General features: G+C 36.9%; 1 protein-coding gene across 1 annotated transcript; it reads left to right on the top strand.

Moving 5' to 3' along the window:
• Positions 1 to 15,772: 15,772 nt before the first annotated feature.
• Positions 15,773 to 16,488, top strand: LOC122010198 (auxin-responsive protein SAUR50-like). Its single transcript, XM_042566687.1, has one exon. It carries the CDS (start codon positions 15,813 to 15,815, stop codon positions 16,311 to 16,313), a length of 501 nt encoding a protein of 166 aa, XP_042422621.1. The 5' UTR covers positions 15,773 to 15,812; the 3' UTR covers positions 16,314 to 16,488.
• The last annotated feature ends 3,896 nt before the right edge of the window (positions 16,489 to 20,384 follow it).

The raw sequence follows: 20,384 nt of genomic DNA on the forward strand, positions 1-20,384 counted from the left end.
TACGGGAAAGGGACGGCGACAACTGGCCGAAAAGGGAGGAGCAGTGTCGCTGGTGCTCGTGGTGATCCGGCTACACTGTGTGGCGTGGCATGGTCGAGGACACGTCGCACCGGTGTTGCGGTGAGGAACCGGAGCTAGTGGTCGGGCAGAGGAAATCAAGAAGAGGATCGGCGACAGATCCATGCCGGCGGCACTTCCACGCGGCAGTGGCGCGAGGGAAAAGAAAGGTCGGCGCTGCTCGGTCGGTGTGGCGTAGTGAGACCACATTTGCTAGGGCACAAGGGAGGATGGGCGGCGACACTTCTGTGCGGCCGAGGCGTGTGCAAAGGTGCGGTAGCAGGTCCTGATCCCAACGGCGGATACAGGGAAGAAGGAAAGGGGGCAGGCTCGGGGGAGGAAGAAAAGAAGGAGAGGCGATGGGTTTGGAACCGTCGCGTGAGAGGAGAAGAGAAAGGGCGTCGGCGCGAGTCGTGGGAAAATGAAGAGGAAACGGCAAAAATGAAGAAAGAAAGAAAAAGAAAATAAAAAAAATAAACATTTCCTCATTTAATTGGGATAGCCCGAACATACTTTCCCGGGACCTAATATTGATCCCCGTAACCCCAAACCATACGACTCCGAAAAATTCCCAGAAAATTTCTAAAAATCCCGAAAATTTTCCTTATGGAGTTTGCCCATTTTCGGTATTTTACATTTATTGCCTACCTAACCGCAACTAGGACTTTTGCCTAAGATACCTTAGGACTTTTCCTGCAAACTCATTCAACACATTAGATCACAAATAACTTTAACTTTGAATCCTTTGCCATTTTTAAAATTCAGGTTCGATCATCGGATGCTTCCCGCACCGACATGGCCCACCACAATGAAATTCGTACAATAAGTTCTCATGATCAGCTCCTTTCCAAGAGATATGACCAATCAAACTTGGCTGATTGGCAGCACCTCGTTGCTCGTGAAACCATATATTGGGGTCGTCATGGGATAGAGCTCACTTTTCTCTATTTGAAGATGGTCGAATACCTTCTTGAATATTATGTTGACCAAGCTTCCTGTGTTCACAAATGTCCAGTGAATAGTGTAGTTAGCAATTACTGCCTTAATAATTAAGGCATCGTCATGAGGGATTTCAACTCCCTCCAATCATTATGCATGTGATTTTTGGCCTGGTTAGAGTCACCGTCAGTCGAGCCACCTGTCATCATTCCGATGTCCCCTCAAGAGGCATTACCGTGATTTTCTTCCTCACGGTCTAACCGACGTCCTGGCTTCTCGGTCAATGTTCGGGTGGGCCTTTGATTGTCTCTTTATTGAAGCTATCACTGGTTTTGGTCACCGGAGTGTTGTCTTGATCTTGGGCTCTCGGTCAGCGGTGATGTTGATGGGTTGGAGAAGGAGATCGTTGACAATATCCTTAAGGGGCTAGTCGAGGTGGCCTCAGACTAAAGTGGTAGCAGTCCTTGGTGTTGTGAGTCATTAAGCGGTGGTAGGAATAGAACATTGGGGTCCATGGTCGGGGCTCGATGGATCTCGTCCGTTGAACTTCCACATGTTGAACTGCATGCGGTCGAGACTCATGATTCTACTATTGAGGGCCTGCTCGAAGCCCTTTTGGGGGCACATTACTATTGGTCGGTCGGCACTCGTACACAACACTTGGCTCGGGGATTACATCTTTCTTCTGAGCTGGCTGAGTTTCCTCTACGTTGATATATTTTATAGCTCGTCTTTGCAAATGATCAAAGTGCCTTAGAGGCTTCCTGATGAGGGATCGAAAGAAATCATTATCCACAAGTCCTTGTGAAAAGACACTTACCAAAATTTCCTGAGTGGCTGACGGGAAGTCCATGGCCACTTAGTTGAATCTTTTGATGAAGACCCGCAATGTCTCCTTGGATCCTTGCTTGAGTGAGAACATATTTACAGTCATCTTCTGATATCAACGACTTGGCGAAATATTGGAGGAATGCCTCTCGGAAATACTTGAAGATGCGGATGGATCCGGTCGGTAGTCGTTTGAACCATCTTTGTGTCGAGTCAGACAATGTAGTGAGAAAAAATCGACATTTGACTCCATCAGTGTACTAGTGGAGTGTAGCCATATTATCTAACTTGGGTAAATGATCCTCTGGATCAATCGATCCTCCATACTCTCCAATCAACAAGGGTCGAAAGTGAGTAGGAAGCTAGTCGTCCAAGATTTATTGGGAAAATTATAGATTTATCCGCTCAAGGGAGTCATCTGTTCGGGGTGCTTTGCCCTTGTGAGCATCCTGGGTGGATGAATTCTTGGTGGACAATCTTTATATCTTCTCTGCTCAGCAGTGCTCTTCTGAAGGCGTTCTGAATAACGCCCTGTGGAATGGGATTGGCACATTGGGCGCTGGTGGTAAGTTGGTTGGTGGAACGGGTGCCTGGTGGAAAGCACCTGTCGATTGGTGGTTCGGATGGTGCCCAACGTGACCCTCCACTCTGGACCCACATTCAGCGTGTTGGCCAGTAGCATATACAGCTGGGTCATTCAACGTTCGGCACTCGGTTGCTATTTTCTATTATTGTTGTACCATCTTTGTAGCTCAGGTATTTATTAGTATCTCTAACTCTTTTGGGGTTAAAGTCACTGCGGTGAGTCATCTAACATCCTCCATCTTTACGTCTCAGATACAAGTGAAGATCTCACAGACGGCGTCAAATATGATTCTGTTCGAAATCAGTGAAGGCAGTGAGCTAGGATGTGGCTCTGATGTTGACTCGATGAATACTCCACGCTGTCCTATAAAACAAGGAGCATTAGTGTGATAGGCTAGGTAAGAGGTCCCCGGCATTGGCCCTTCGACGCTCAAGTCAGTACTCGATCTAGGAGAAGAAAGTAGTGAACTGTAGCAAATGGCATGTGCAAATAAGAAGTATTGCATACCTCCGTCTGTAAATGGAGATCTCTTTTATAGTGTCACTGTTGCATTTTACATGCATCTCAGAGTATTAACACATTTCACAAAGCTTTCCTAAGAAAGGATAGGTTATAAAGTGCCCCTAATACTTTTTCTTAAACGAGCCTGTAAATCGTTGTCACTTGACAGGTAAGAAGCTTCTAAAGGACGATTTGCCAGGGGGATATTCTCTAACCTTTCCATACAAACTTTCAAAAGAGTATGATATGACAAGTATCCAAGTTTTGCTATAGGCCGGTCGGTGGCCACTCGGCTAGTATATCGCTAGCTCAGCCGTATAGAATGCAACTACTAACCCATTCTCCACTTGGCTTTCATGTTGTCAGAGAAGCGCACTGTGTTTGATCGGCAAGGACGGTGGATCGGGTAACTTAGTATTTGGCTCTTACCTCATCTGCAAGTTGCGAAGGATGGTCATTTAGATGGTCTGGTCGGCCTTTCACGTCCGATCGACGCCGAGAGCCCGCTGGCAACTCTGCCTGTTCTACAGCCTGCAGTGTCGCGGTCCATCCAACCTTGCGACTTTGACCATTTGACTTTGACCTCCACGTTAACCGGTCCTCACTGCTTTGATCGACTTTGGGTGGGCCCCTCTTTATCATTGTATCAATGACGAAAAACCTAAATACATCACAAAATTTTACAATAAATGAACAATTCGTCATAAAATTCATCGTTGATCAGGGATGAAAACTATTTTTAGGGATGAATTTATTCGTCGCTGATCAAAGACCAAAACTATTTTCATCCTTGATCGGGGACAATTTTTTTTTGTTCCTGATCAATTTTGCCCTTGATCAAATGATTCCAAATTTACAAGTTTAGATGTGGCATTCTTTAAGATAGGGGAGCAGGTCTTTGAAGGTGCGTATGGCAAATGTCCCATAGACACAAAGTCATGTCTTTGAAGGTGTGTATGGCAAATGTCCCATAGACACAAAGCTGGCCATTTAGGTGTAAAATCACACATGCAAGGGAACCAATTTGAGCATCATCTCCATTCACAAGTTATTCCATCAAATTTCATAATTATTCCATGTTCATTCAAATCATTGATTGTGAAAAGAAAAGAATGCAAATAGAGGATAAAAGACAACACAAAGTGAAGGAGAGAAAGAGGTAGCCTCAAAAGGAGGCTAGCAAATTGTATTATCAAGAAACTTAGGTTTATAAAAGAAAAGGAAATATAAATAGACAATAACATAATAATAAAAGACTAATATAACCTTATATAATAATAATAATTTATCATATACTAACATCCCCCTCAAACTCACAATGCACTACTAGAAAGCGTTGAGAGTTTGTTAACCAAAAATTGAAACTGTGTAGTGGAATGCACTTTGGTGAGCAAGTCAATAATTTAATTTGCATGGAAAATGAGACAAATGGAAAAGTGATGGTATCATTCTGATAGTGATGACGAGTGAAATGACAATCAATCTCGATATGTTTAGTGCACTCATAAAAGACAGAATTGCGAGTAGTTTGAATGACACTAAAGTTGTCACAATGCATAGGGATAGGGTTCAAGAGAAAAACACTCATTTCAGCAAGTAGCCAACGTAACCAAACAATTTCAGCAGTAGTAAAGGCCATAACATGATATTTTTACTTTTTACTCATTCAAGAGATTAGGGAATTTTCCAAGAAAATATAATATCCTGTGATAGACTTACAATCTATAGAATCACCACTCTAATCTGAATCTGAATCTGAATAGGTGCGCAACTTGAAGGTAGAAGTAGAAGGATAAAGAAGACTATGAAACTGGGTACCTTAAAGATATCAAAGGATGTGAAGCATAGCTCCCCAATGTACTAAAGTGGGAGAAGTAACAAACTGGCTGACAATATGTATAGCGTACGCAATGACAGGTCTAATGATGGTGAGATATACTAGACTGCCAACTAGAGTGCGATATAAGGATGGATCTGGCAAGGGAACACCATTAGTAGAAGAGTACCGAGCATTAACCTCAAGCGGAGTATCAATAGTGCGAGTGTCAGTTAGATGAGCTTGCTCCAGAATGCACCAATATATTTGGATTGCGAAAGAAGATAGTCATGAGGAGAATAAGCTACTTCAAGTCCCAAAAAATAATGCAGAGGGCCCAAATCTTTCATATCAAACTCACGAGCCAAATGCAATTTCAACTCTTCTATTCCATTTAAATCATCCCCTGTAATAGCCATGTCTTCAACATAAAGAGAGAGTAATGTGTGCCCTGATGAAGTACAACAAACAAAAAGAGCAGAGTCATGCTGGCTAGGAAGAAAGCCAAGATATCCAATCACAATGGAGAACTTGTCAAACCAAGCTCAAGGAGCTTGTTTAAGGCCATAAAAAGCCTTCTTTAGTCTACAAACTTCACCATGGTTGTGAATGACACCTAGTGGAGGCACCATGTAGACTTCTTCTTGAAGATTTCCATTTAAAATAGTATTTTTAACATTCATCTGGAAAATAGACCACTGATGAACTGATCCAACTGCAATGAGAGTATGAATAGCAACAAGCTTAGAAACTAGAGGAAAGGTTTTCTCATAATCCATACCATTATTGTTGAGAAAATCCTTTAGCAACCAAACGAGTTTTATACCGCTCAACTGACCCGTCAGATTTAGTTTTGATCTTATACACCCATCGAGAACCAATCGCACACTTCCCCAAAGGAAGAGGAATAAGATCCCAGGTACTTATTTGATATAAAGTAGAAAGTTCTTCCACCATAGCCTGCTACCAAAGAGGATCAAGAACAACCTCTCTATAAGAGGAGGGCTCAGAAAATTGGTGAATAGAAGCCAAAAAAGAAGAAAAAGAATCAGAATAAGTAGAATATACAAAAGTAGGTAATTAAATAAACTTATGGGATCGTTGAGGGTAACGAGGAGGATCCTCTATCACAGGAGGATCATGGGAAGCAGTAGGAGCAAAGGGATCATTGGGGAGCTAATGACCAAAATTTGTTTGAGTGTCAATCCTGTAAGTAGCATCATTAGAAGAAGAGGTGTTAAGGTGGTCTAATTATAGGGAAACATGAGATGACATATCATCAAAGTCAGTGAAAAAATGATCAATACGAATGAGATCAGATTTTTAAAGATTAGGAGTCTCAGAGAGAATGGAATAGAATGGGATGTGTTCAAGAAAAATAACATGACATGAGACATAGAGTTTTTGACTAATTGGATCATAACATCTATATTCCATTTGACGCTCGTTGTATCTAAGAAAAACACAAAGAGTGGACCGAGAACTAAGCTTACTACATTCAACATGAGGATGGAGGACAAAACATGCAGATCCAAAAACTCTTAAGATAGAATAATCAGGAACAACGTATAGTTTTTAGAAGGAGACAAACTAGATGTAATAGAAAATGAAATTCTATTGATAAAAGGACTACAGTAAGAATAGCTTCACCCCAGGACTCGCTAGGAACATAAACAGATAACAGGAGAGAATGTGTAGTTTCAACAATATGTCTATATTTTCTTTCAACAATGCCATTTTATTCAAGAGTGACAATATAAGAACTTTGACAAAATGTACCATCTGAGGCAAGTAGTTCAGAAAAAAGATTAGATGTATATTCACCATCTAAATCGCATCGAAAATATTTAGTAACAGCATTATATTGAGTTTTTACCATGACACAAAATATTTGATAGATATCAAGGAAATTAGAACGATGTTTCATAAGATAAATCCAAGTGTAACGAATATAATTATCAATAAAGGAAATATAGTAACGGGATCCACCAGATGTATAAATAGGAGATAGACCCCACACATTAGAATGAACTAACTCAAATAGTACAAGAGAAATAGAGATGCTTTTATAGAGAGGTAAAGCAGAGAATTTTGTCAATTTGCAGCCATAACAATCTGAAATATCATGAGTTTGCAATTTTCCTAAATGTCCTTTAGAAGCTAAGTATTTTAAATGAGAAGAAGAAATAGGTCTGAGATGAGAATGCCATAAATAAAAATCAGAAGAAATAGAGCTTAATCGAAAGGATAACAAATCAACACTAGAAGTTGCAACATCCGAAACTTTCAGCACTTCTAATACATATAGTCCCCCCTGCTTGCGACATATCCCAATTAGCTTCTGGGATCACAGATCCTGCACATAATAAGAAGATGAAGTAAAAGAAATTGAAATACTAGAATCGTATAATTGATCGACTGAGACAAGATTCAAAGTAAGATTAGGAATATGATATACATTAGACATAGATAAATTAGACGTACAAATAGAGCCAACACCAGCTAATGACATAGGAGAACTATCAGCGGTCATGACCGACATAAAAGGTGATGAATTTATAGATATAAAAGAATTGACATTAGACGACATATGATGTGAATCTTCAGAATCAAGGATCCAGATAGGGGAATGCATACCTAAGGTACCACTAGAGAACAAACCTATGTGAAAAGAGGCAAACATGACATGTGGCTGAGATGTAAGGAACTTTGAAATTGTTTGGTAAGAGCAACGATTATGACATTGGATGATTGAGTCACTCCAAAGTCTGTAAGAGAAACTATTGTTGCCATGTTGGGTGCTCCAGATTTAAGGAATCATTGTTGTGGTTAACTATCGAATTTCCATGGAGATGGCAAAATCAATAGTCATATTTTTTGGTCATCAGGTGGACTTAAAAACTCAAAATCCAATCTCCACCATTCAAAATGTAGCCCTGGATGTGAGAAATGTTCTCTCAAAATTTCAAGGCAATCCAACAGTTTAAACTCAAGAAAATACAATTCTTCTACAATCACTTCAAAGAATTTTAAAAATAAAATTATTCCATAGTTCACCAAGAGAGGAGATGGATTAGCTCTGATACCATGTGAATAAAGCAAACAATGCAAATAGAGGGTAAACAACAACACAAAGTGAAGGAGAGAAAGAAGTAACCATAAAAGGAGGCTAGTAAATTGTATTACCAAGAAACTTAGGTTTACAAAAGAAAAGAAAATATAAATAGACAATAACATAATAATAAAAGACTAAACTACCCTTATTTAATAATGCATTATAGGTGATAGGAAGCTATTACTGAACCCAAATAGATCAAATATTGTATTTAACCAACAACATAATTGCAAGCCAAACAACCAACAATATCACCACCATGAAGAGATCACAACTTGAAATGGTTGTTAATGATCTATGGGTTCCAAATGATGGTTGTCTCAGCGATCATGGAGGTCGCCACTATTGATCCATTTTGGAGCGTCGGTGGAGTCAAGGGAATAGCCATCAGGGATGGTCTCCAAGTGGAGGAGGTCGGATTCGTACTGGAAAGCTTGGGAGGTCCGGAGGATCTGTTGGTAGTCAGAGCTAGTGTTGATGAAGGTGACGAGGAAGCCTTGGAGGTGGAGGAGGTTGGGCAGGTCAATGGTGGGGTTCAGCTAGCGGGGGAGGGGAAGGAGACGACGACTATGTGAGGGCAGATCAAAGACATGGCGTGAGGAAGATCAAGGGGCATATTTATCAACAAAGGAGGGGGCGACCATGAAGCAGTAAATTTTGGGGCAAAACTTTGTGATGAACTCCCCATTCGTCACAAAAGCTTGCAACAAACTCCATATTTGTCGCAAAAATTTGTGGTGAATTCCCTATTCATTGCAAAATTTTGTGACAAGTTCTGAATTCGTTGTAAATTCTACGATAAATCTGAAATTCGTCGCAAAGTTTTCCCCAAAATTTACCACTTCGTGCTGCTTTTCGCTAGGTGTCACCTCAATCGTGAATTTTAAATTTTAGGACAAAATTTTACAATAACAATTTATGACAAAATTATTTTTATTGTTAATTTGTGATAAAAAAAAATTTTGTTGCTAATTTTGTTACTAACGATTTCTAATTTTATAGCTAATTTTAAAAAATTTTCAGGATGAAGTTTCGTTACTAAATCATTATTTTTTGTAATGCTAGATTTAGGGAGAGAGAAGAAATCCGATGATTTAGATATATAAAAGATTTATTGTTGAATCTCTATCTATGTAAGTATTGAAAGGCCTCATTATTTTTTTCTTTGAAATTGCTCTCTCTTGTAAGACTCCCTTGTACTTCAATTCTTCATCTTTTAAGAGGGAAAGTGTATGAAGGTTTCTCCACCTTTAGTTTCTTACTAAGAAGAAGAGAGGTTTGATATTTTTTGAATTTAATTGCAATTCTCTTATATACATTGTTGATTTTCACTGTTTTAGCTTAGTCTTGTAGAAATTCAATCAGGTAAGTACTCATCCTCCCAAGTTTTGCATCAATCCTACAAATGGTATTAGAGTGAAGGTAGCTTCCGAAGGACTAACTGCCTGAAGAAGTACATATTTGAAGGAGATGGCTACTCAAGAGGGTTTTAGAACCATAAGACTACCATATTACAATGGAGTAAGCTTGTCATATTGGATAAATTGAATATGAAGTACTACTTGATGACCAACATTGAGACTTAGTTTACTATCAAGAAGGGTTTCAAATTCGTTCCCTCGAGGCAGTGTGGCAGTTAAGATATGGGGTGTTATCACATTAAGTCATGGGGTCAAAATTCGACGTGTCCGAGTATCCCTTCCTCTATGTTTTGGCCACTGTACTAATGGTTAGTAGTCACTCGTGATTTACCTCCTCCATGTTGGCCTAAGAACGGGTCGGCAGGGTCGTTGGGGATGAATGTATTGCCTTTTGCCACATTAAGAAGAGTTTCAAATTCCCAACAAGTGATGGTGGATAAGTTCTCGAACCCCAGAGATGGACAAGTAAGCTAAAGAAGAAGACTCAATATAATGCCAAAACAACAATGACTCTAAAATGTAGATTGGTGCCAAACCAACTCAATAAAATTGGACCTTTTAAGAGCCTGAAGGAACTATGGAAGAAGCTCATTGAGCTTCATGAAGGTATGCAAGATTCTAAAATAGCTAAGCCTAATTATTTTTTGATTAAACTACAGAACTGCCACATGAAGAAGGGGGAAACAACTAGTCAACTTCATGGGAGCTTCAAGGAGGTAAACATTAAAAGTGTTTCCTTGCATTATATAATTGTTATCTGCCTATAAAGTATCAAGTATCAAAGGATCTTTCTACAATAAGACTAGATGAACTCTTTTTTGAATCTAAACTTCATGAACAAGTTAATGCTACACTTAAAAAAGAAAGGTTTAGCTTTTACTCTAGAGAATAAAAAATCAAAGAAGAAAAAAAGTAAAAGGAGGCAATGTCATCTGACTCCGAGCAAGAAACAAAAAATGAAGATGACATATCTTCAATTGAGACGGCTCATTTCGTAAAAAAAAAATGAAGAGTTTAACAAGAAGGTCAAAAAGATGTTCAAGGACATGAAAAAGAAGGATCTATCAAAACCTAAATCTAAATCTGAAGTAACATGTTTTAAGTGCAATAGGAAAGACCTCTACAAGATGGAGATGGAATGCTTGTAATTAGAAACACAAGATGAAAAGATAAAAAGGAAGAAGAAGATACTAAAGGTAACTTGGGATGAGTCTTTTACATCGGAGCCTTTGGATGAGGAGGAATTGTGCAAGGTGACCAGGAATATGGCTTTCGTGGCCATTGATGATGGAGTTTCAAATGATGAGGAAGCTCAATCTCGGTGAAGATAGCTCATCAAGTTCAGACGGATCATCATCATCAAGTGAAGAAGGATGATCAACAATAGATACTGATGAGGTAACCTCTCCTAAGTTAGTAAAACTTATATGATACTTTTGCATGTTTGTCTCACTCTTTAATTAGTTAAATCTAAGGATAAGTTTAAGATGCTTAGGAAAGAACTTAGGATTTTTAAGAGAAAAATACTTCATTCTCCACTTGCAAAAGTTCTAAAGGAATATTTTTCCCAAGTTTAAATGCTAAGTAAGAAAATTTCATGTCAAAATTGCAAGTGAATGGGTTGAAGAAGGACATGGCATGTTTCATGCCGCGTTCCAAATATTTAAGCATGATGCTTGAAAGTCAACATGCCATTTATTGCAAGGCTAGTGTAAGGTATAGTCAAATTTAAAAGAAAGTAGTTTATATCTATTTGGTTGATAGAAACTCATCTTTTATGTATAAGAATACAAATACAATTAGGGGTGTCATCAAGGGAAAGGTTAGGTTGTTAAGGCTTAGGTACCTAAAAAATTTTAGATAACACTTCCAAACCCAATGGTTAATTTGAGTACTAAAGAGTTGCATTTTTCGTGTTTAGGTACATGGTTTGGAGGAGCTCATGGGTGAATTGTTGGTCTATAGTGGATGTTCAAAGCACATGACCAAGAATACAAAAAGTTCACCACATTCAAACATAAAGATAAAGAAAATACTTATTTGGTAATATTGGAGAACTCAAGGTACCAATATAGGTAATATTGAGCTAATTTAAAATTTTATTATTAAGAAAGTTTTGTTAGTTAAATGTTCAAAGTTCAACTTATTGAGTTTGGGCCATTCATGTGATGCTAAGTACAAGGTTTAGTTTCACTAAACTAGGTGCTTGGTGAAGTACAATGAGCTCAACACTATCATGTTAGTAGGCCATAGAAACAATAATATTTATAATATAAATCTTCCTTGTGTTACTAAGCCTTGAGTGTTTCATGTGCAAGGAAGAATAAACTTGGTTATGACATAAGTGGTTAGCCCGCACCAACATGAGGCAATTATATTGATCAAGGTGGCAAAAGGAGAGTTGATGAAATGCCTAGCAAAATAGAATCACATTTGTAGGTTAATATTGCTATTCACTCTCCTGGCTCTTCCATCTAGTCCTAACATGTTAGATCAATTGTGATGCTAGTAGGGGTGAATAATTGAGTCACTTTGAATGCTTGCTCAATTTTACAATTAGAGCTAGTATGCAATGGAAATAAAAATAAAAAAAAATAGAATCAAACAAACAGTGTTAAGATTGAAACTTTACATGGTTTGGTCATTGTAATAAAGGTGATTATGTTCATCTCAAACGCCTCTCACAGTTCGTCGCTAGATTATGTGAAAAGAGATAATCATGAAATTATCTTATAGCCGACAGTCAAATGACTAGAGGATAGAAGAGGTTTTCAAGGCATGCGCCATCCGGATCCTACTACATTGCTCATGACTCATCGTTAAGTCACTCCTTATACTCTATCTTTCTCCTTTTAGAAAATCTTTTAGATGTGGAGAAACCTCATACTCTTTTCTCTTACAATATAGAAATGAAGATGAATAATAGATTACAAGATTGGATCAATTGAGCACAAAGAAAATTGAGAAAAGCATTTATGAATGTGAGCACTTTCAATAGTTTTCTTGTTGATCCTTTTATTAATATTTATAGGCAAACAATTCAGCTAATGACTTAATTACATCTTCCTTAACCTCAATTGACTGGATCTACAATCAGACTACTAAAGTGTTGTAGCTTCTCCCTTTAATTGACTAGATCATCGACTCAAACCATTTCTAAATTAAATCAAATCCTCACATAAGTCTAGTCCGATCCACGCATAACCTTTGTGTAGGTGCACTTGAATCTCAAATTCACAAGAACTTACTTACCAAGAGCCTGTGGCTCCTGGACTTCATGTGCTAAGAAGCTTTGCTTTTGAGTAATCTAAGTCAAGAGACTTTATCTTTGGGACTTTCTCGTCTATCAAACATATAGCCAATCTCAACCTATCAAGACTTTCATTTATCAAACCCTTAATCATCCTTAACCTATCTAAACTTTCACGTGTCAAGCATCCAATCGATCTCAACTTGTAAGTATTAGATCTTGACTTACTTGTACTTTTTTATTTGCCAAGTGTCTAATTGACCTTGATCCACTTAGACTCCACCCATTGAATTTGAATATCAAGTTATTTAGACCTTCATACTTGACATACCACATCAGTAATCATAAATAGTCCAAATTTAAACATTTACTCAAACATTAAAACTACATACTTAAGGACCTGATTACACCAACAAACTAAGCAATCTACTCAATTAGCTTTAGCCAATTTTTCTGCTAATTGGTTGGCTCAAGCTAGAATAATAAGTCTAAATTAAAAAATCAAACTTTAAGATTAAGACTTGATTATTTAGAAAAGAACCTAGAGAAGATTACTAATGGGAATTGAATATGGCTCTAAGAAAAATAAGGTATAAGCATGATAGATTTGATTTGTGATACAAATCATCAGCACCAAAGGCCAATGACCAACATATGTGAAGGTAGCATCTGATTGTAGTATAGATAAATCATCAAGGTTTGGAAAGACATTTGAACTTAGAAGAGTGAGTAGATATGCTACCTTTAGTGAATGCCATGTGGCCCTTAGGGCGTAGTATAGACGGTAGGTGCACGATATCTCTGGCATAATAGTCAGGAGTCAATTCTCAAGAACTAATGACCTGGAATTTACCTTACCATGTATTTATGACCTGTGTACCTACATTTACCTCCCTTCGTATCCATGGGCTGACAGTAGAGGGTCGTTAAGATAGTAGATCTATTTTATTTTATTTTTAGTGAATGCCATGTGAACACAATTGGGATCAATAAATTTTGGATACCAAAGAATGGATACTTGACATACTAAAGGGTAGGGTATGCCACTTGGTTTGGTAATGAGTGCAAGCTCAATCCTAAATGATTGATGGCTTAGGGGAGTTTCATGCTAAGGAAACATCGGGATTTATGTTTAAGATGCATGAAATGAGTTTAAATTGTATTTGTTATCAAATAAGCTAATGCATGGGTGCATTTTAGTATTCACTTGGCATATACAATTGAATGAGTCAAAACTAGGAGTTTAAGGTTAAGAAAAATTGAATATTTTAGTTAGTTTTGAGAATTATATCAAACTTCAAAAATATGGTAATTTTTGGAGTAAATTGATTTCCTTTTCCCATCTAGATGCTGAAACAAACCACTCTGAAAAAAAAATTTGGAGTTTTATAAAATATCTGATGAATAATAAAAATTGACACATTTATGTAGTTTAGAAGCAGCGTAATTGTCTTAGATACTAGTTGGCTAGCTTCGAGTATAGGAGACTAGTGGTAGGTGGAATGTTTGCCTTGATTAGTGAATCTTTTGATGCGTGTTAAAGAGGGAAAAATGGAAGAGATTTAAATTAAAAATCTCACCATTGGGAGAAGGGAAGAGATTTGGAAACCTGATCTCTTCTTGAGAAAATTTTGAATTCTAGAGGAACTTAAGCATAGAGGGGGTCTAATTTAAGTCTTATTTCATTTGTTGGTTTTCCTAATTTAAAAGAATTACCAAATATAAAAAAGGGAGAGTGTTCGGACAACTTGATCTTGAGTTTTGATATTTGAATAAAGAGTTTAAATTATATCTTGCATATGTACTTGATACATGTGTTATGTATAGAAATTTAGAAAAATACACATTGAACATGCAGAGATTCTACCTGGCCAAGTCAAGTATGGATAATAACTTGACATAGCCAAGGCATACACTCAATGGCTTGGAGGTCCAATGCAATTTTGAAATTGTATAAATGAGGCATCTGAGAGATCCTAGGATGAGAAGCATTAAGATGGTATTGGAATAAATCATGGAACTTGACTTGGTGCGACTAAATTTGCTAACTAGATGAGTTAGGATCCATTTGAGATCAAAGAAGGATGATATGAGACAACGTTGATGATGATTGGAAAAAAATAAGTTATAGACTTGATACATCCGAGTGATGAGTAACCTAGAGGGAGACAACATTGGTTGTGAAGTCATGTTATGAAAGGTGCACTCTTGTGTGAGCTATGAGAGTTAAAAAAATTTGTATCCTTGGAAGAGAGTAAATCTCAACTTAGTCAAAGACTCAATCATGGACCCTTAGAGTCATAATTTCAATCAATTAGAATTAGCTCAAATTGATTAGTAAGCTGAGTTAACTAAGTAGTTAATTCAAGTTTGGTGCTTGTGAATAGAATATTTTTGTTTATAGCTAAGTCAATTAGACATTCGATTCATTAAGTTCAATTAAATGATGAATTAATCACATGGTAAAAAAAATTAAAAAGAGTTATTAATTGAATATGTTATAGTTACAAAGGTTAGTTGACATAAGATTTATAGGAATCAGTTGATTGATGAAAAAGCCAATCAACTTAGGTAGTCATCGATAAATTGAAAGTAAAAGTGATTTTCAGACAAATAACTGATGGTGGATCGAGTGGATCCAGTCAATTCATGAGTGTCAAAATAGTATAATTGTAAGTGAAAATTAAAGAAATTTAAAGGCTAAAGGAGGAGACACAATTTATTTTTTTAAAAAAATTATATAATATTTAGAATCTTTCGGTAAGAATATTGATTTAGGAAAAAAAACTTGAAGTTTTATTAAACATTGCCACAATGAAGTTTTATTAAACATGATCCATTAATATCATCATCAATAGCTTAAATCATGTTAAATTAGTTAGAAAAACTCCATCCACCTTCCAATGATCTGACAGTCGGCTATAGTCAATTCTATAATTTGTCTCCCTTTATATAATTGAGACAGACCTATAGTATTAAGTCATTTGGACTCCATTGGAGACCTTAGCACTTGACACTAGGATTAATGCTAGTTTTTTTTAGTTGGAAAACAACCACAAGGAAGAAGATAGTGAGCTCACACTCATTGGTAAAAGATGATTGTGTTTACCTCCAACATCCCCGCCAATCTATGTCAGAGTCAAAATAAGAAAATAAATCATAACTACTAATCCTTAAAATAAGGATGGACAAGAAAGACATTTATATAGTAACGCATACACTAATCACTGGACCGTACAAGGACCAGTGAGCCCACACTAGTTCAAACTGCACATTGCATGGGGATGCCTAGGTGACATATGGTGGGGAGAGGAGGGCCAGGCTGTGTCCTTCCCAGGACCAACACCGGCAGTCAGCCCGCATGTTCCGCGAGCCCAGCACGCTTCCATGACTTCTCAACCTTCCACATGCCTCTGTTTCTTCCCTCCTCTATTTATATCTCCAAACAAAGAGCTCCGCCGCATCCACCCTCACTTTTCTTCTTCTCCTTCTTCGTCCCTGGATACGTACTAAACATGGGGAAGCCTGCCATCAAGCAGATTCTGAAGCGGTGCTCGAGCCTGGGCCGCAAGCAGGGCGCGGCAGGGGAGGCGCCGGACGTGCCGCGGGGGCACTTCGCGGTGTACGTGGGCGAGAAGCGGAGCCGCTTCGTGGTCCCCATCTCCTTCCTCTCCCACCCGGAGTTCCAGCGCTTGCTGCGGCAGGCGGAGGAGGAGTTCGGCTTCGACCACGAGCAGGGCCTCACTATCCCCTGCGAGGAGGTCGCCTTTAGGACCCTGATCACCGCCGCTCTCCGGTGAACCCAGGCCGTCAATTCTTTGTCGTTATCTTCCTGCTAGACTCTGTACATGTGTTCTCTACTGTGCACGAGATGAGATGAGATGGCGAGAAAAAAGATAGCCACAATAATATTGTTCGTCCATCCTCAGTTAATTCTGAGCTAAACATCAATAACTTAAATTGCTCGGACCATCAGACTCACTGTTTTCTTTTACAGTACCCAAATGATCAACCGCTTTGCATGCCTTAATTAAGAACAGAGCTTTTATGAGGGGAAAAAACAAAGTGCAGCAAGAAGGCCTCCCCTCCATCTCCATCTTCATCTCCATGTCTCTTGGCACAAAAGTAGCTAGCTTTTGCAGGACATGCGATCCTGTGGCTAAAGTTCCAATGGGGAAAGAACAAAGACGTCAAAAAGAGAGCTCCTTGATTGGCGGTGGCACGACTTCAAGTCTACCCTAATCCTTGAATGTGCCTGCCTCTGTTTGAGAAAGATGGAGGGGATGACGTGACGCGAGATGGCGACGCAACGCTGATCAAGTAGCAGAATTCTTGCATAACTAAATCCGTGTTTTTTTGTCTGTGTTCAAAAATACTGCAACTTTTCTGCACTGAGTTTTTAAAATTTGTGCTTTCATTTAGTTATAATTTGCTAACAAGTCATGTTCTGCCTCCATTAATTTCGATTACGACATTTGGTTGTGTTTCAAAGAAGTAGGGCCGAGGGATTTTTGTGTGGGGAAATATCTAGACTTTATTTGTCGACTTGCTTTTAGTGGGCCATTGAGCTTTTTCCCTAATCATAATTATTATACCCCCAACCATTTCGTCTAGGTTTTGTCACGACTTTATTAATTCAATTGACCAAATCACTTGGACTTGAGAAAAATTATTATAATATGTAACGATTTTAATCGAAATTATTACAAATAAATTTAGCTCTAATATAGTTATCAAAATCGATACATACGGTTTTTTTCAAATATTTATGAAGTAAATTTTCACCTTCCGATTATGAAAATGACGACGCAATGCTAACGTGTCATTATGTCACACTGCAGTGAGAACAAAATTGACAATTGATGAGGCCGCATTTAAAATTATAAAATTGTTAGAAGACGCATCTCACTTTTAAATTTTATAAAAGACGTACTTAGTTTTTTCTTTTATCCTTTTCATAAATTAGTGGTGTTATATTTTTTTAAAAACTGACTGTAGTATTGTCGAGTAACTGACAGGCAAGGTGTCTTGGACCACTTTTGTGATATAGGGGATATATTATTCATATTTACAGTTAGATCACGGTTACGATTCGATCGTAAATAGTTGTGATTCCTTCTTGGGTTCATCGTCCCCATCAGATTATAGTTTTTATTCGGAGAGGGCGGTCGGAGGTTGCTCGGAGGACACCTTCACTCGACGCCTAGTAACATGGCCACTTATCCACCACCAGAGGCCTTCGAGCGGCCTCCGGTCGCTCACTCCGAATAAAAACTATAACCTGATGGGGACGATGAACCCAGAAAGTGATCGCAACCATTTGCGACCGGATCCCGGTCATGATTCGGCCGCAAATGCGAGTGACACATCCCCTAGAGTACAAAAAAAAGTAGTCCAAGAGATCTGTGCTTCGTAACTTTAGTATTAATTTTTAAAAATTAACATCGCAATAATATTAATTTTAGAATTTACAAACACTAAAATGGTACTTCTTTCTAAAATACAAGCTCCTAGGGTTATAGTGTAGTGGTAAATTTATAGAAATTTTTCCTCCAAATGGGACACGTGATTAAAGGATGTTGGGCTCCTGGGTTACTCGCTACGAGAGCTTCTCGATTTATCTTGTGAGAAACTTCCATAGAGTTAGACCGATTATCTAAGCTCGATGTTACCTAATTTGATTAATCAATTTTTTTTCCTTTCTAGAATATAATATTATTATGATATTAATTTTTAAAAATTAATACTACAATAAATTATTATTTGTAATTTTATATAACAGTGGTGTCATTATTTGAATACACTATCATAATGGTTGACAAGAAAGGTAAAATAAAAATAAGTATGTTTTTTTTTTTTTTGATAAATCTGAAAGTAAATTAGTCTTTTTAGAAATTCCACAACTATAAGCGGATCTTTGATCCATTGCTGAAGAAATAAACAAAAGTGTGTATTTTTTGTATCAAATGTAATTTCCATCTAATTTACTATAGATCTGATTACTAACTGTTTTTTTTTTTAGTTTACATCAAATATCTAAGTTAATATGTAATTTATACTATAAATTTCTCAATATAAATTCCTCCTTCATTATATAGGTGGGGTTTATAATTTTTTTTTATAAACCTGTATCAAAATCTTGAGACCGGGTTTATAAAAAAAATAATGGAGAGATGATAGAGAGAGAATTTTAAAAGAAGTGGAGTTTTTAAAAGAGAGAGGTTTTATGATAATAGAAAATGATTATATTTTTAAAAGAAGTAAGATTTTTAACTTTTGATATGACAATGATATGGCAGAGTATAAACCTCTTTAAGAGGTTTACGACTGTGGATGCCCTTATATGGATTAATTTTAAAGTGACTGATTAATCCCACAGAAATATCTCATTGATCACTAGGTAAATTAAGAAGTATTTATAACAGACAACCATTCAATCTAATATTCTTAGGTCAATCACTAATTAAGAACAATTCATCTGTTAATTTATAAAAGTTGTAATTCGATCCTTATATGTCTAAGAAACTAAGAAGACACGATTTAATTTTTTGATGTGCATGTAATTGAAATTCATTTCTTAATTCGTCGAAGGTAGAATTCAATCCTTAGATGTCTAAAAAATAGAGAAGACGTGATTTGATTTTTTTTATTATGCATGTAACCTATTTATTTTTTTTTATTGACACCAAGTATTCAACTATTCCAATCGACTAATCTTAGGGTTAGCAGTCTGGTCTCACAGAAATTTTCTATCGACCATTAGGATAATTAAAAAATGTTCATAAATATCCATACAGATGACTAATATTTTTAAATATACTTTTACATTAGAAAAAAAAATCTCCTATAATATATCATAATTGAGACTCAATATTTAGATCTCATAATTATTCATTGGACTTAACCATTGCACAATTAAAAAAAAAAAAAAAACCGTTCGACAATTGCCTCGGACATATGCAACCTATTTGTTGATAAGAGATAATGTCACGTGTGCTATATTCAAAATTAAAAAAAAATTATACACCAAATAATTTTTTTAAAGGTTGTGCTGGATCATATAAACATTAATTTCATACTTGATTTAATTATTCTATCCTAAAACTTTTTTGATATGCATATTTTGGTGTGTTTCCTTTGCCGTAACATAATCAACTTGAATCCAACTCTTAAAAGGTAAAAATTGAACATGTAATCATATCTAGTTGCAAGTTCCATGCGTTTCGTGTGCATCCTATAAGTCTTGCAACTTCATGACACATTGTGCACAAGGTGGGTCCCGTCGCTCAGCGGCCCCCTAGGCCTAATTTCACAAGGATCCTAGGAGGAAGTAAATTAACGATGAATGCTGGCCCGGGTAAAGCGTGATGTAACAACTCCATGCATTTCGTGTGCATCCTATAAGTCTTGCAACTTCATGACACATGATATTAGATAATATAGTGATTATCATGGGGACGGATGAGAAGAGAAGAATTGAGAAAAAAAAATAAAGGTTGTCCTTCAGATTTTTCTAAAGAAGAAATATTATTCAATAATTAATAAAACCTGAAACTTAAAGAAAAGAAACAGATCTCAATAATCTCAATTCTAATATACAGAAAAGAAATAATTTTTTTAAAAAAATTATTAACAATTATCACCTAAAAAAAGGAAAGGAATCCTTAAAAAAAAAAAGTTGTAATTATAAATCTCTAAATATACTTAAAATTCAAAAATATAAAATATAAAAATTATCAAAAATACTTTAATACCAAAAATACTGAAATTATCAAAAATAAATAAAAATAAAAATTGCCAAAAAACATATATACTAAAAATACCCTAAATACTCAAAAATCTAAAAATGACTAAAAACTAATAAGAAAGAT

Source organism: Zingiber officinale, chromosome 1B, assembly GCF_018446385.1.
Source record: "Zingiber officinale cultivar Zhangliang chromosome 1B, Zo_v1.1, whole genome shotgun sequence".
Taxonomy (NCBI): domain Eukaryota; kingdom Viridiplantae; phylum Streptophyta; class Magnoliopsida; order Zingiberales; family Zingiberaceae; genus Zingiber; species Zingiber officinale.